Consider the following 17,964-nt stretch of genomic DNA (forward strand, 5'->3'; position numbering starts at 1 on the left):
AAGGGGATGTTATCTTAAATTGAATATTTTTCAGAAATATTCAGAAGTATTTTGAGAGAACCCCAAGGTGATGAGAAACAAGAAATGCAAACAATTATTGCAGCCAGATATGGAAATGTCAATAGATCACTAAAATTGAGGGATGACTGAATCCACTATTTTGGATTCGGCCGAACCCCCGAATCCTTCCCAAAAGATTCAGATGCAAATTATGGGTGGGAAGGGGAGAAATTTTTAACTTCCTTGTTTTGTGACAAAAAGTCAAAAGAATTCCCTCCCCGCCCATAATTTGCATATGCAAATTAGGATTTGGATTCGGTTCGACCAGGCAGAAGGATTCGGCCGAATCCAAATCGTGCTGAAAAAGGCAGAATCCTGGCCAAATCTGGCGCTTCTCTACTAAAATTGAACGCTTCGGACATACACTGGCCAAACTGGGGGTTATTTGACTGATCTTCTTGAAAGCCAAATTGAAACTGTGCAGCCAGGCAAATCATGGGGATCAGACCTGAAAGGAAGTGCAGAAGAACTACAGCGTCTCTGAACTCATCTGTTGATGCTCTGCAAAAAGAGGGTTGTCAGATAAGGATAGACTGATGTCAGAATATTCTCATGATCACTGAACATCTCTACCTTGTGTGAATGTACTGTATATGTGAGTGTGAGCTATACATACTGTACATATATGAAATTATTGTGTGAGACTGAAATTTTGAGCAATAAACATTTTTGCATTTATAATTTTGTTTTGCTGTTCTTGTCCCTGTATGCAGCCCAAGAGGCTTTTGGTCTCTAAAGCCTGGTCATTTGTAAAGGATACTGGAGATTTTCAAGCTAAATTCGTGGCAATGAAAAATGATAGTGAAATAATTTTGATCATCTTAGGTGTCACTAAGCCTCTATAACTACGTCATACATGATGGAAGTATGGAGGCTACTGAATAGATGCTGGTTAATTCCAGTTTATATGCTCCATAGGAAATATTTTTCATTGGCTTGACAATTATTTCCAATTCTCTGATCACTACTATCACCAACTCAGGGGCACTGCTATGGACTCCAATGTCACCCCCTCAAGAACTTGTTGGAGGATGGAGCAATCGTCGGATCACTACAGATTAGTTTGCAAGCCAGCAGTCAAAAGTGTTACATTTTTTAGATGTACAAATTGCGAATAATAACGGGACATTACAGGCATATATCTTTAAAGGAGAAGGAAAGTTTAAAACTAAGTAAGCCTTATCAGAAAGGTCCATCTAAATATACCAGTAAACCCCCAAAGTAGTGCTGCTCTGAGTCCCCTGTCAAAAGAAACACTGCATTTCTTTCCTTCTATTGTGTACACGTGGGCTTCTGTATCAGACTACCTGCCATCAGCTTAAACCTCATTGCTCTGGGCAAGATCATGCTCAGTTTGCTCCCCCCCCCTTCTCTGCTGTAATCTGAGCCCAGAGATGGGAGAGACTCAGGCAGGAAGTGATGTCACACCGCGTTAATACTGCAGCTCCTATCCTAAACAAACAGAGAGTTTCTAGAGCTTTTTACTCAGGTATGGTAAAACATTCTACAGAATAAATATAGCATTCTAGCTTGCACTATTGCAGCTAATCTATTGGCAATGAAATGCCTCCGTAGCTTTCCTTCTCCTTTAAAAGGAAAACTGGTAGTAAAATATTGTTTTCATTTGACAGTTATCATCCCATACATGTACAGTATAAAGCGATATTTCACAGATATAATAAACACGTGTTCGTACAGCATGAAGATTTACTTTGGATGAGATGTAATGAGTCGTATGCAGGACAGAGTATCCAGTGTTTGTTAGTTAAAGAAGAATGTAGGGTCTGGGAGCTATTAGCAATAAATTGTAATTTGTGTTGGTACCTACTATAACAAGTGTACCCATCAGATTAGTGAATTTCAGGTTTCTCCTTTTTGTATCATACAGGAAATCCTGTACCCTGCAAGATAAATTGGCTAAAGCTGCTGTAGCCATACTGTAGCAGGTGAGGTTCAGAGTTTGGCTGCCCAAAATGTGGGATGTTTAAGTGCACTTTTTGAACTCAATGTGCTATAGTTTTCTATTTTTACGAGTGGAGGCAGCAATGTAGTTATCCAAGGTCACTCGAATGTCATAGGTGTTTATGTACTTTTCTGTCCTTGTGGTCTCCTATAAAGAGGAAAGGCCACGCTAAAATATGCAGACAGTTTAAGCAAGTCGGTTTCTACCGTCTGAATGTCTTGAGAAAGGTGTAAGATGAGGACTGAAACATTGGCCTGTGTAATGTTAAATATATTTCATAAAAGCTATGTTTTAGCCTTTTTGAAAAACAGACCAAAGTAGGCAAAGTAGTCACTGGAACCACTGAGTCTATGGGAAATGGCCTTTATGTGAATCAGAGCTTTAAGGAAAGTGGGTTTCCAGATACTGATATCTGTACCTTCTTTTCTTTAACAACTGTTTCCAACAAGACAACTTAAGCATAAAAAAAGTTGTTTCAAATATTTACTTAAAAAGTAATATTTCCAGCATAAACCTATTTTAAAACAATAGAACATTTTAAACAAATCTAAGTTCATGATCTCAAACTAGATACTAGTAGTTTTATCACAGATGTTAGTACTAAAGCAAGCTACTATTATAAAACGCATTCCTGTGTCTATAAGGTACATGCAAAGTTAGACCATAACAATCATCCTGAATATTCAGATGAACTAACCAATGTTGCAAAAACAAATGCAGTTCGATGTTCAATCTGCAATTTTTCTGCAAGCCATATCTCCATATGTAGCATTTTGCTGATGGAAGTATAGTGTGCCAAGTTCTGTAATCTACTTTGGAGTTTAGTAGAGACTCTATTGGTTGGCGAACAATCAAAGAAAACTGATGACTGCTGTATGAATAATTCCTACCTGTATGTATACACACACACATATATATTTAGATTTATATACACATCCATAATGCAATCATTTTTCACTTTCACTGAAAGCTTTAAAATAAGACTTGACTGGCAGGATTACACCTGTGCGGAGGTGCATAGATATTAAAAGCGGATATGATTTCTGGCATAATATCTTGTGTTTCTTCCAGTAAGCTCTTGAAAAATCAAGGCTTCATTTGTCACAAATTGTATGTCATTCAATAACATGGAAGGACAGAAACCAAGCCCTTCTTATTAATTACGAACGAATACTAAAAGGGTGGTTTATAAAATGTCCAGCCCCTCGCAAAGGTATTTCCTTCCCGCCCTAGCTAGCACTATACATTTTAACACTGATAGTAACATAGCTTCTACTCAGAAATCTTCCAATACATTAGGAAAAGTAGTTCATTAATCCTTGCTGACCCCACTCTTTTAACACAAACATTCATAATGTGGCATTGCCAGGGCACTACCCAAAGCAACCTTCTTCAAAAATAGCTTAGTTTTCCTCTTTAAGAGTCTGTTTCAAAAACGGGGATCATTTCAGCATGTTCTTTAGTGTCATCAGTTTGCTCACAAGGTGCTTCAATTTGATGACAAGCAGTGACAGTACCTTTCTGTAGTATCTCTGTGGCCTCGTGCTCAAGAACTTCTGAAGGTGTTAACGGTTCCAGATGAACACTGCTTTGCTCACTAACATCCGAACATATGGATTTGGGTTCATCTCTTCTTCTCAAAAACTGCACAAAACAGTTTTCCTCACCTGCAAAGTTTGGCTTACAACTCTCTGTGTCCAGCCTATCATCTTCCAAAGATACTTTGCTTTGGTCAGAGGTGTCACCAATACATGTATTGTCCAAGTTCTGGTCCGTCTCTGAAGTAAGATCTCGGTTCGATATTTCCTCTTTTACAGTACTCACAGAATCTTTCACAGGCTCCACAGGTGTAACATGTTTGTCATGTGAGGAGAAGCTACTTTGATCACTCATCTTGCTACTTTCAGAAGTACCACTTTCTTCAATTGTCGTGATAGTGGTTTTTTCTCCTTTGCTAAAAAAGACAATACCATTAAACAAGAAACTGGTTAAATTGTTATGTATAATTTAAGAACACAAGCATGAAATTCCAAAATAGTTTTCAGGGGGTTAAGTTTTTAATATTGTTAAAGAACTACTGAAAGTAGAAAAGTTAGCAATTTACTCATACCCTCGCCCAATTTTATGTAAGAATCTAAAATAAAAATGTCAAGGCCTCCTATATACATACAAGACTCACAATCAAACACAAACCAGACAGAGGGAAAGAAAGCCTAATAATAAACATGTTTATTTTAAATGTAGATCAGCTATGCAAAATGTATTGGTCACACTACAATGAGAGCATTACTATTTTAATACTTCTGCTGAAATGACCAAATATATGTGTCATTACTTGGGAATATTTACAGGCCCGGATTTGTGGAAAGGCCACCTAGGCCCGGGCCTAGGGTGGCAGGATTTTAGGGGGGTGGCATGCTGCCCAACCACACCCACATTGGTTCAAAAACACTGGGGATGCGCAGGAGATACAATCTCCATGAAAATTTGCATAAATAAAGGGTAGGGGACAGGGGGGACAAACGGCAGTGGGCCTAGGGGCGACCGCTATGTAAATCCGGCCCTGCATATTTACCTTTGGTTTATTGAGGTCTTTGCATCATATAGCATTATCTGAAACACAGAAGCAGTGATTACTAGTCTAATGATTTCAAATCTTACTGGGCTACCATGCAGCCGACAATCATATTTAAGTTTAATTCACCAGAGCTCAACTTCTATGCATTTAACACAGTGTATATAAATACAGAACTGCTACAGCATTTATTTTTTAATTGTAAGGGGTTGTTTGCTTTCCAAACATGTTTTTCAGTTCAGTTATTTTCAGATTGTTCACCAGAAATAAACTTTTTTTCAATTGCTTTCCATGTTTTATTTATGACCATTTTTAAAATTTAAATTTAATCCCGGTGCGGATTCTGCAATTACAGTGGAACCTCAATTTTAACTACCCTATTAAGTTTTCCCAGATTTTACATTTTCGTTTGTGAATGTTAATAGTGAAATAAAAAGGTTTAAAATACTAAACAGGTGAATACTATGGTTCTGCCTGTAAATAGTCAACTCCAATTAGTCTGCACCTCATACAATCATACAACAAATCACTTATTGCTGTGGGTTGTGCATGTGAGAGAGGCCGTGTATGTTGTTCCACAGTGTAACATTAATGCTTCAATGCTTAACCCATGTTGTTAACACAGTAACTTTTGTATTTCAAAGTAAAATGGACTCCTGTTCTTATATCCTTTAAGTACTTGAAGAATAAACTGCTTTAACAAATTTCCCTAATTTTACATACTATTCTCCTGGTCCCCTGAAAAATATAAAGTGGGGGTTCTACTGTGTCTGAAAACAACTGACCTGAAAAAAAGTGTTGGAAGGTGAACAACCCCGTTGAGGTTGAAACTGTTCTCTATAATTGTGGGTAGCATCCGCTGCAGTTTACTTGGTTGCTGACACCTTAGCAACCAATGTGCACGATTATCAGGCTGCCCCAAAGAGCTGCCAAATGTGCGCATGCTCCCCCTAGCTGGTTGTATTATTTGACAAACATCTTTCTTGCTTTTTGGAAAAGAGAATGAAATTCAGTTTGCCTTAGCACTGTCCACAATTGAAAGCCATTTGCATGGACTAAGCTGAGGTAGGAATGGAAATCTGTTAAAGGAAAACTAAAGCCTTGACAACTTTTATTTGGAGACATTTGGTATAAAAGGTTTTCATGGTTTTTACACTCAATAAATCTTGAATTTTGGAAACAATCGCAAATTCAATTGTTAGTAAATGGGGCCCTTAAAGGACAAGGAAAGTTAAACTAAAGAAGTAGCTAGAAATGTTGTACATTATGTTTTGTGCTTCTGTACCAGCCCAAGGCGACCACAGCCCTTTAGCAGGGAAGAACTGTGTCTCCAAAGATGCCCCAGTAGCTCCCCATCTTTTTTTCTGCTGATTCACTGCAAATGCTCTGTGCTGCTGTCACAGTATATATACAGTATACATAGAATGTAAATTTCATGATATAAGGCTGATTAGTAATTAATACAGATAATTACTAAATGGCAGCACAGAAACCAGTGCAACTAGCATCAGAATTTAATAATCAGCCCTGTAGCATCAATGTATATTACAGTCCAACCTCATTTTCTGCTTGATAATTTGCGACGACCCCTAAGCTTAGCTTCTCAACAGCTGCTCAGAGCCCACTGAGCATGTCAATGTCACAGACACTTTTCAAGCTGATGACCCCACCCCGTGACAAGTCTGAAGTCCTGGATCATTGCTGCTATTCAGAAGCTGAAACTTTAGGTTGGTGCAATAAGTTCAGCATTTAAAATATGGCATTTTTAGTAGGGATGCACCGAATCCAGGATTCGGTTCGGGATTCGGCCTTTTTCAGCAGGATTCGGATTCGGCCGAATCCTTCTGCCTGGCCGAACCGAAACCGAATTTGCATATGCAAATTAGGGACGGGAGGGAAATTGCGTGACTTTTTGTCACAAAACAAGGAAGTAAAAAATGTTTTCCCCTTCCCACCCCTAATTTGCATATGCAAATTAGGGTTCGGATTCGGCCAAATCTTTCACTAAGGATTCGAGGGTTCGGCTGAATCCAAAAAAAGTGGATTCATTTTTAGGGTTTAGTTCTCCTTTAAGGGGATCTAGTTAAGGGTGGTGCAAGGCAGGCAATGTCTTATTCTCATATCTCTTCTTGCAAATACAACTTCCAGATACTGTAATAAAATAAGAAAAACATGGGCAGGGTTCTGCAGCTCTGTCGGTGGTTGTAAAATGATTGCTAAAGCTGGCCATAGACGCAAAGATCTGATTGTACTAATCGAGGATTCGTACGATTTTCGGACTGTGTGTGTAGAGACCTGACATTTTTCGTCCGATGGAGATTTCTGTCGGCTGCCGATAATATCTCTGCATGTATTGCCTTTTGTACGATTTTCAGTGGGAGACTGTCACTAGCTTTTGTCGGACATAACTTTCGTACGATTGCTGTCAGGGGCAGAACATCGGCTGATCTGTTCTTTTCTACTTTATTTGATGGGAATTGGTTAGTGGCAGGTCGGGAGATGGGGGAAGTCCGATCGTTTGATGATTCGTACAATCAATACGTCTATGGCCAGTTTACAGGAAGGGACCCCTGCAATAAAGGAAGATGCACTAATTCAACGCTAACATTTTTTTAAAAGCTATGAGTAAATTTTGGAACAAGTTTAAGCATGTTTATTTCATAAAACCCTTTAATGAATGAAAAGAAAAAATAATACATCGTTCATCTTGTGTAAAATATTTTGCTTTAAACAACAACTAAGAAATTAATTAAAGAAGCAAAATGATTTGGTAACAGAGCAGAATTTCTGCTCTGTTACCAAATCATTTTGGTCCTCAGACACTTGTGACCTTCTCATTTAGTTGTACGGCACTTGTACTGAAGAGACTTCACGGCATGCCCTCAAATATTTAATAACAAGTTCAATTTATACAAATGATCTAATTCTTATAGGCATTAGTCACCTTGCAATACTTTTGCCTCTCTCCTACTGAAGATTCATTTCTTGATCTAGAAGAGAAAATCTGGAATTAGAATGCTGGATTATTACAAAAAGTGATCACTAAGGGTTCTGAACACCAATGACCTGATTAAAACAAACAAACCAATCTAGCGTGGGTCCATTTTTACTCGTGCCAAATTATGAAAACGTGAAGTATTCTGAGGCTCTATGAAGTGATCTTTGTGTGGGCATAACTGCACCTCCTTGTTGCTACGTCAGCAGTCAGACTAGATAACACAGTGATGGCATGCACAGTACTTAAGACAAATAGTAAACACTGCAAATTTGAACTCTGCTGGTCTTCAACTGAAAATGACTGTGATCCAGCTGAACCACAAAGAGATTTGTTGGTTCACACAGAAAAGCACAATAGAGCCATATGTCTTTGTAATCTACTATCATTTCAGTGATGGTACAAAAAAAGACACCAGGCTCGTGGCAGAGAAGGAAATGTCCAATAACCAGGGAGGTAGATCCAGGATCAGAAAACCAATTAGCAGTTATCTTACCATGACCTAGATTTGTATTTTTACATTTATCTTTTGAAAATCCCCAAAACAACCACAGCAATCACAAATGTCCGTGTATTTTGGTCCTTAGTTTAAGCTGCTACTGTCTGAGGCTGGTTAAACACAAGTTTGCATCTTAGTATCCACAGCACTTCTAGTGGTATAATCACCATACAAAATGCTACAGGGGATTTATTATATATTGGGATTATTGGGTAGAACCAGCAAACTATAGATAAATTAGTCTCTATTTTGCTATGCAATGCACTTCTGAACTGCTTATTTATTATATGGATTTGTAGGTGTTAAAGGAACAGTAACGTAAAAAAATAAGTGTTTTAAAGTAATTAAAATATAATGCAGTGTTGCCCTGCACTGGTAAAATTGCTGTGTTTGCTTAAAAACACTACAATTGTTTATATAAATAAATTGCTGTGTAGCAATGGGGGCAGCCATTCAAAGGAGAAAAAGCTCAAGTTACACAGCAGACAGCAAATAAGCGCTGTCTGTCTAATTGTGTTATCTGTTATCCATTAGTTAACCTGTGCCATATAGCCGTTTTTCAATTTCTGCCATTGGTCCACAGCAGCTTGTTTATATGAACTATATTTACTAGCAAAGCAAACAGATCAGTTACATTTTTTGATGTTACTGTTTCTTTAAGTTTAAAAGGAACACACTGCAAAATCAGTTAGGGACAGTTAGGGACAGATTTATCAAGGGTCGAAGTAAAAATTTGAAATTTCGAATTTGAATTTTTAAAGTATTTTTTTTATGGCCAAAACTGTGAAAATCGACTAGGGAATTGTTAAAATTCGATTTAAAAAAAAATAAAAAAAATTGAATTCTATTTTCAAAATGAATCATACACTGGCCCTTTAAATACTCAAATTAAGACTATTGCCACCTTAAGGGCTCTTACACACGGCCGTTCCGACCTGCGCTCCCCTGCGTTCCGTTTTTTGGCGTTCAGCCGCAGGGGAGCGCAGGAATAGACGCAAGTCATTATTTGAAATGGGGCTGTACTCACTCAGGCGCGTGTAGGCACCGAACGCAGGTTCAGACGCAACATGCTGCATTTTTCCTGCGTTCGGCGCCTACACGCGCCTGAGTGAGTACAGCCCCATTTCAAATAATGACTTGCGTCTATTCCTGCGCTCCCCTGCGGCTGAACGCCAAAAAACGGAACGCAGGGGAGCGCAGGTCGGAACGGCCGTGTGTAAGAGCCCTTAACCTGCCGAATTGCTGTTTTAGCCTATGGAAGACCACCTGGGATCAATTTGGAGTTGTTTGCAGCCTTCTTGACATTCAAGTTTTTTTCGGAGAAGAAACTTGATTCAAATTTCATTTGAGTTTGCGGATTGATCCTATTCACCCGAGTTTCAAAAATGTGATTTTTTTTTTTTTTTAATAAATTGCACAATTGTTTGAATTTTGAGTACATAGGAGTCAATGGGAGTTTTAAATAACTCCCATGAACTCGAAATTCAACCCATGATAAATCTGCCCCTTAAAATATTCAATCTTTTGAGTAGAAATTCACTTAAATGTAAATAATAATATAAATGAATATAAATATGATTATAATGTTAAGTACCGTAAATATGCTATACTATATATATATATATTATATGTTAAGTACAGTAAATTATCCATCCAGAAGCAGCTGTTGTAAAATGAAATAAAAAAAATATAAAAAAAAGAACTTCACAGTACAGGTATCAGACCCGTTATCCAGAGTGCTTGGGACCTGGGGTTTTCCGGATAATGGATCTTTCTGTAATTTGGGTCTTCATACCTTAAGTCTACAAGAGAATCATGTAAACATTAAATAAACCCAATAGGCTGGTTTTGCTTCCAATAAAGATTAATTATATCTTAGTTTGGATCAAGTACAAAGTACTGTTTTATTATTAGAAATCATTTTTAAGAATTTGGATTATTTGGGTAAAATGGAGCCTATGGGAGACGGCCTTTCCGTAATTTGAAGCTTTCTGGATAGTGGGTTTCAGAAGAACGGATCTTATACCTGTATAAATAATATATATTTCATGGCCTGCTGTAAATAGAATTAAAAATAACCTAAATGAGACTCCTGAGGACAATATAATGAGTAGGGTGATTTCAATGCGCTAGCCTATCCCTCAAGAAGATACATGAACACATTTTGAAGCTCTACATGCTAGGGATACATGCTTGTGGATTCTACAATAATTTTGTTACATTACAACACTGAATTCAATAACTTGGAACATTTTGGTGTGAAATAGAATTTTCTTGTCCTTTAAGATCAGACTTGGATAGAGAACTCAGATTTCTAGCAGGGCCTCCCACACACACACCTGATCATCATTCCACTGATTGCAGGACCTGACACCTATTTTCCCTTTCCTTACATTAAAGGGAAGGGAAATTAAAGGTGAGCTACCCTGTAAGTACCTGCAACTACAAAAATTCCATATGAGCTGGATATGTTCCACATGCTAAAATATATCTGCAATTTCAGTAAATTTCTTTTTGTAATAAATGTTTAGGCTAAAACTTGTTTATCACTCTTTCTTTCTGAAATGGGTATTTGCTTTAGTGCTTTTTTAGAGAGCAGGTATGGGACCTATTATCCAGAATACTTGGATAACCTGGGATTTTCCAGATAATGGATCTTCATACCTTAGGTCTAATAGAAAATCATGTAAACATTATATAAACCCAATAGGTTGGTTTTGCTTCCAATAAGGATTAATTATATCTTAATTCGGATCAAGTACAAGCTATTGTTTTATTATTACAGAGAAAAAGGAAAACATTTTTAAAAAATTGGACTATTTTGATAAAATAGAGTCTATGGGAGGAGGCCTTTTTTTTATAATTCAGAGCCTTCTGGATAACAGATTTCCCATACTTGCAGATTTTTTGCCTTCCATTCACAACCTTTATCACAGTTTTTATTTTATCTTTTTAAAAGACCACTGTGTAGAACAATCAAATCAGATGAATACTTTAATCTATTTCTAAAAATTAGGAGAGGGACAAGAAAATAATCTAGTTTAGCAATAACCCTGAAAACATTCGCTCAATTTCTGCAATGAATATAAGAAAAAAAATATGTACAGATTGAATTCCCTGAACTAATATAAATTATTTACATGCGCTGACAATGGTTGTTAATTATACTGCTTATCTCAACATCCAATTCATTGATTTTCTCAGTTAAGTTAAAAAACAAATGTTGCAAAAGATAGCAAAATTGCCTGATTTCCATATTGCCTTGTATAGTCATTAAATTTAACATTTATCCAACCTTTAAAAGAGGTCTGTTTAAAAAAAAAAAAAAAACTATTGTAACAACTGCAATTTGTCGTGGCAGCGTTAAAGTCCAAGGTAATCAGCAAAAGCTACCGTATACTCTGACTTGAGGATATTAATCATGAATAACATGATACATGACATTGTTCTCCTAAGACATTTAGGCTAAGGCCACACTAGGCGATAGCGCCGCGATTTGACTCGCGGCGACTTTTCGCCGCGACTTTTAAGCCGCAATCGCTGGGGAAACTTTTGCGCTGGCGTCTATGGGGAATCGCGAAAAATCGCCAGCGTAAAAACACACGCGGCGATCTTTTTTCTATTGTCGCTCGAAATCGCCTAGCGAGGCAATTTCGAGCGACAGTAGAGAAAAGATCGGCGCATGTGTTTTTACGCTGGCGATTTTTCGCGATTCCCCATAGACGCCAGCGCAAAAGTTTCCCCAGCGATTGCGGCTTAAAAGTCGCGGCGAAAAGTCGCCGCGAGTCAAATCGCGGCGCTATCGCCTAGTGTGGCCTTAGCCTTAACATATTGGGTTCTATAAACTCTGCTAAACTTATTATTTATTAATCATTCAGATTTACTCATTTAAGTTCTCACCACGTATTCCTAAGTAAAAAATTACGGAAAAAGGAAGACTTGGGGGGGGGGGATATGCATTTAATGTACTGATGGAATACTTTTTCATAAAATACATCATTTAAAGCACTACCAGAATAAAAAAGCCTGAGCAATGGCTGAGAAACAAAATATATATATATAAAGGACCGATATCGACAGCTTTATCTGCCCATGTATGGCCACCTTTAGGCTAATGCCAAACACCAGGCTAATTCTCTGCCAGCAGATAAACGCAAAATGTTGAAATATGATAAAGGTCGGTTAAACCTTTTTCAACATTGTTTTAATTAATAGGGCTTGTGCAGAGAAGTGCTGTTGTGCGTCAAAAAAATTTGTCGCTTGTTAAACAAAATGTGTCGTCCATAGACTTCAATGCATTTGGGAAATTTCTGGCTGCTTCTAAAATTTTCGGTTAAGTGAAACGGCAAAAAACAACCTATATTTATTGCAACAAAATTGTCCACCCGTTGGAATCTATGGGTGTCTTTTTTGTAGGGATGCATCTAATCCAGGATTCGGTTCGGGATTCTTTCAGGATTCTGCCTTTTTCATCAGGATTCGGATCCGACCGAATCCTTCTGCCCAGCCGAATCGAATCCTAATTTGCATATGCAAATTAGGGGCAGGGAGGGAAATCGCGTGACTTTTTGTCAGAAAACAAGGAAGTAAAAAATGTTTTCCCCTTCCCACCCCTAATTTGTATATGCAAATTAGGGTTCGGTATTCGGCCGAATCTTTCACAAAGGATTCGGGGGTTCAGCCAAATCCAAAATAGTGGATTCGGTGCATCCCTACTTTTTTGCGGCTAAAGTGCAAAAAGTTAGAAAAAAATCAGACATATTTCCTAATTAAAATAAAAGGGTAAAAGTATGTTCGCACAAAAGTATTCACTGCATTAATAATGAGATGGGGGTATACTACCTCCTAAAGCTAAGAGCATAATTATTTTATCAAGTTCAGGTTCTGCTTTACTTGCTCAGCTTAAAATGAGACATTTTGTGTGAGAAACAAGAATGTACCAATGATTATTCTTTAAATATAGGATTGTGCTTAAAAAAGAAGTGTATCAGGCCGATTTATTAAATATTTCTGCAAAAACCCTGCCCATCTCTTTCGCTTCCCAATGCCTCCTATTTATTCTGTTACAAAACAATTCTTCGGCAGTGCTGCATAAAAGCAGAGCTGACAGAGAATTCAAGATGCAGTATGGTCTGTGATGAGGTAGAAGCAATTGTGTCATGCATATGTAATACAATACCTCCCCCTGCATTGCATATCAACATGCACACAAGTTAAAAGCATTCAATTATAAAAGAATTTAAAATTATTTTTCTCATGACAGGATAAAAAAAATATACAATAGAAAAAGATGTACTACAACAAATTAAAAAGGCAAAGCTAAATGAAGTATTAATATAATAAACTATCTTTATTATGTTTGCATCAGCACGTCAATTTTAGCAGATGAGAGATTCCAGCTAAATTTTTTTCGTGCACAGTGCAGCTCTTAACGCAAATTATTCAAGCAAATAGATTTACTTAAAGGAATAATATACTACACACTACTTGATATCCATTAACAAGAAGCCAAACTACTAATAGTTGTGGTTGTATTTAAGGGCAGTAAGTAAAAATCTAACTTACTTAGCCATGTCTCCTTCAAGAGTTGAGGAAAATATGGAAACTGAGATCAAAAGAAAAAAATATGAATTTACTTTAAAAAAAAAAAAAAAAAATGATTAGGATTTACAATACCAGCTATTAAATGAACAATGATGAATGATTAAAAAAAATTACATGAACACATTAAAACAGAAATTATTTTTCTTCATACCATTCTCTAAGATAACTTGACAAGAATGAGTGTGGCTTTCATTCAGATGTTTGGCCATATCATCTAAACCAGATACATCAGTCAGGAAATCACAATTGAGGCACACCAGAGTAATTCTCCTGGAGAAACAAAATGTAAATGCATTAGAATTTAACTAATGACGTTAACACATTAGGAATAGTCAAAAAAAAACAAGGCTGGTCATATAATCACTTCTGTGAGTTGACTTTTGGATGGGGGGGGGTAAGTGGTATAAAGTAAAAGTGGTTAAAAATTCAGCTTTGTGAATGCAGCTTTTTAAACTCTTTGTTGTTAAACTGTTTTTTTTCGTGTGGAGTCGGAGTAAATTTTAGGCATCTGGAGTCGGAGTCACCAAAAATGTACAGACTCCTATTAACTTTAAATTGCAATACATAATTTTAATTTGGAGTATACAAGCAATGAAAATAACCAAATCAGATTTAAGAGCTTCTATGAAGGAGGATGTGGCAGAAGCAATTCTGTTTCTAAGAACAATACTTTAGTTCATTTTGGATTGTATTTAAAGAAGTGATTCATAGAATTGCTAATTCTAAGCAACTTTTCAATAGGTCTTTATTATTTTTATTTATATATATATATATATATATATATATATATAGTTTTTGAATTATTTTCCCTCTTTTAGTTTTTTTCAGCTTTCAAATGAGGGTCACTGACCCCATCAAAAAAAAAACAAATGCTCTGTAAGGCTACAAATTGCTACTTTTTGTTACTCGCCTTTCAATTCAGGCCCTCTCTTATTCATATTCAAGTCTCTTATTCAATGCATGATTACCAAGCTAATTTGGACCCTAGCAACCAGATTGCTGAATTGCAAACTTGAGAGCTGCTAAATAAAGAGACCTGGTGTAAGTAACACAGAATTTAAACGAAATTTAAGGTTTAAAGTAATTAACATATAATATATTGTCAGCATGCACTGGTAAAAGTGGTGTGTTTGCTTCAGAAAGACTACTATAGTTTATTAACAAGCTAATGTGTAGCCATGGGGCAGCCATTCAAGCAAGAAAAAAAATGAGAAAAGACACAGGTTACATAGCACATAACATATAATCCCTGTCCAATATCGGTTTTATCTCTTCTGCTATGTAACTGTGTCTAAACAGAAGTCTATTATGCATGGATTGTATGCAAAAAAAATATGTTCAGCACGAGCCATATTCATTAAATGCATGTTAAACAAGAGGGTATATTGCAACTTTAAGTAATTTGTGAAATTGTTGTAAAATGATTAGACCAGACCATATTATAATTTCCTTGAAATATATATAATATATAAAAACACCATCACAAGAAAACTTGTGCTAAATGTTTACTCTCTGGACCCTAGTGCAGTGTAAATAAGCACAAAGAGTTTTTGCACTTGCAACTGGGCTGTAGAAAAGCAAAACAAATTATGTTTACCCAAAATTATATACATTTGCACAATATTCCATATGGTTTACAGATATAATTACTGTCTACAATATCACTATAATATTTTTATTTTCATCTGTAAATTACCTTTTGTCTTTTTGAGCTTTTTTTGACCCCTTAGCCCGTTTGCTGGAACCTCTGCCATGAAAGCTAAAAACATAAAAAACAGAAGTCTGTTCACTTTAGAATAACAATTTAAATATATTTGACATTTAAACATTTAAGTGTCAACTTTTTCTTGGAAAATAAAAGGAAATGACAGTTTGTAAGATCAGAAAGGACAAATTGCAGGAAAGGGAATGACCCCAACATGTGTATAAGATTGCAACCTGCACTTCTTTTCATGCACCTTTAGTGGTGCCTTAGTTACCCAGATCTCTGCGTGGAAATAACCATCCAACAGTCTGTATAAGTAACAGGAATAGCACCAATGTGAAAATTTTGCCATCTTGCCTTTTACACAGATTGAAGTTATTTGTTGATATAAAAACTATAACAGGCAAAATCCTATGACATAAATGACATTATGACCAACTACACATGCAAAAAACTTTTAGAAATAGAATGTAGCCACTTACCTACCCATGTGATTCATATAGGCTTTATTGCAACTTGTACTAAATTTGCATTTGCTGCAGTGCACATATGTGTGAAAATGACCCTCAAAATCTTTCACCTCCAGCTGGCATTCAATACATTTATGGTAACCAGCCATTGACCTAGAAGTGAAAAGCATAAAAGTTAATTATCAACATCAGTCTTCAGTATCAACTTCAACCACATTCTTTGTACCATTTGGCAGCTAAGATATTGTTAAGCTGAACATTATATTATATGTTACATATACCATCCAAAGTGTTACATTTTATTTAGGCATTATCAAAAGCCTAAATGAGAATCATGTAGCACTAAATAAATATACATATATATGTATACACACACACACACATATATATAACTAAAAAACTAGTGAAACTAAAATCAACTGGTAGGATTTTATAAGAAAAATTATAGTTACTATGTAACCAGAGTGCTTTTCCAAACACAACATTTTGTGCTATGTGTTCATATAGCAGTTCAATCTGAGAAATATATAAATGCATATAGTCAGCATATACCTTACCCTCAGCTCTTTCACTGTTTGGATCTGTGTGCCTTTCAGAACTCACCTTAGATTTTGCAATGCTGTATTGATCATCTTAATTCGTTTTGTGGTAGTTGTGCTAGCTGGCTTCTTCTCAGGAGTCTGAGGTGGTACTTTTGGTTTAGTGTTTTGTGCATTTGATTTAACTAAAGGTACTTGAGTAATTTTAGCATTTGTATTGTTGTTTGTAGAAGATGCTTGAAGAGCAGTAGATGGGGGACTTGTGTAAACAGTATTGGTAGGAAAAGAGACACTGTTTATGATGGATCCAACTGATGCTCTAATTGTAACCTGAAGCAACAGAGCAGTTGACAAAAATCATCAGAAAGGGAATTAGTTTTGTTGAAAAAGCACATCTACATTTTTTTTGCAAAACAACAAAGAATTCTGATCTGCACCTAAACATATCTAAAATCTTAACCACAGAACAAGTATGTAAATCATAAGCCTATAATTGAGGGACAATGAATTAGAAAACACACATCTAAAAGGCAATGACAAACAAGGAGATTTGGCCCAGATGTCCTGTGAGAGGCAAATAATTTGTAAATATTTTCCCTTAACTTACATTGGGATCACTGCACATAAAACACTTTACATGCAGAAATCATGAAAAAATGCAGATGATGGCACATTACTATGATAAAGCCAGATCGCCTCATGTAAAGTGGCAAATTTACAGTGCAGTGACCATCAAATTTCATGAAAAATGTTGTTTAACTGAAATGAACTACAGCATGTACATCACCTGTTAGTGAATGATTTTATTTTCTTGTGCCTCAATAAACTGGCAGCACAAGGTAGGTGGGAAGTAAAAACCAGTTTACAGGTTACCTTAAAGGGATCCTGTCATCGGAAAACATGTTTTTTTAAAAACGCATCAGTTAATAGTGCTACTCCAGCAGAATTCTGCACTGAAATCCATTTCTCAAAAGAGCAAACACATTTTTTTATATTCAATTTTGAAATCTGACATGGGGCTAGACATTTTGTCAATTTCCCAGCTGCCCCTGGTCATGTGACTTCTGCCTGCACTTTAGGAGAGAAATGCTTACTGGCAGGCTGCTGTTTTTCCTTCTCAATGTAGCTGAATGTGTCTCAGTGAGACATGGGTTTTTACCGTTGAGTGTTGTTCTTAGATCTACCAGGCAGCTGTTATCTTGTGTTAGGGAGCTGCTATCTGGTTACCTTCACATTGTTCTTTTGTTTGGCTGCTGGGGGGGAAAATGGATGGGGGTGATATCACTCCAACTTACAACTATTAGTTTACTGCAAATTACCTTTGTACCGGGAGGAAGGCCCTCTAATTGTCTTGGCTTTCGAAAGGTCCTATGATGCAGAGTTTTGTGATCCATTTTTTCTTTACAAGTCAAAAACTGAAGTCTGCATTTTGGACATCGGTATACTCCTTTGTTCTATATTGAAGGGAAAAAGTATATTAAGAATTGTAAAAGCATCACTCCACAGTTGCCTAAATGATGTCTAAAATTACAGTAATACATAAAGAATATGAAA

At 36.5% G+C, this 17,964-nt stretch overlaps 1 protein-coding gene across 4 annotated transcripts in view; it reads right to left on the reverse strand.

Moving 5' to 3' along the window:
* Positions 1–2,493: 2,493 nt before the first annotated feature.
* The window catches only part of znf280d.S (zinc finger protein 280D S homeolog), a 44,879-nt gene continuing 29,408 nt past the window's right edge, over positions 2,494–17,964 (reverse strand). For 3 of the 4 annotated variants that reach the window (XM_041588316.1, XM_041588314.1, XM_041588315.1), the window contains 9 exons: positions 17,730–17,864; positions 16,475–16,740; positions 15,884–16,024; positions 15,393–15,455; positions 13,848–13,966; positions 13,658–13,697; positions 7,543–7,588; positions 4,599–4,636; positions 2,494–3,977 (listed from right to left, as the gene is read on the reverse strand). In XM_041588316.1, coding sequence (XP_041444250.1) covers positions 3,440–3,977; positions 4,599–4,636; positions 7,543–7,588; positions 13,658–13,697; positions 13,848–13,966; positions 15,393–15,455; positions 15,884–16,024; positions 16,475–16,740; positions 17,730–17,864 — 1,386 coding nt within the window. In that variant the 3' untranslated portion in view covers positions 2,494–3,439. The remainder of the gene's footprint in view (positions 3,978–4,598; positions 4,637–7,542; positions 7,589–13,657; positions 13,698–13,847; positions 13,967–15,392; positions 15,456–15,883; positions 16,025–16,474; positions 16,741–17,729; positions 17,865–17,964) is intronic. The other variant, XM_041588317.1, reaches the window with a different exon arrangement.

The sequence above is a fragment of the Xenopus laevis genome, chromosome 3S (genome assembly GCF_017654675.1).
Source record: "Xenopus laevis strain J_2021 chromosome 3S, Xenopus_laevis_v10.1, whole genome shotgun sequence".
Taxonomy (NCBI): Eukaryota; Metazoa; Chordata; class Amphibia; order Anura; family Pipidae; genus Xenopus; species Xenopus laevis.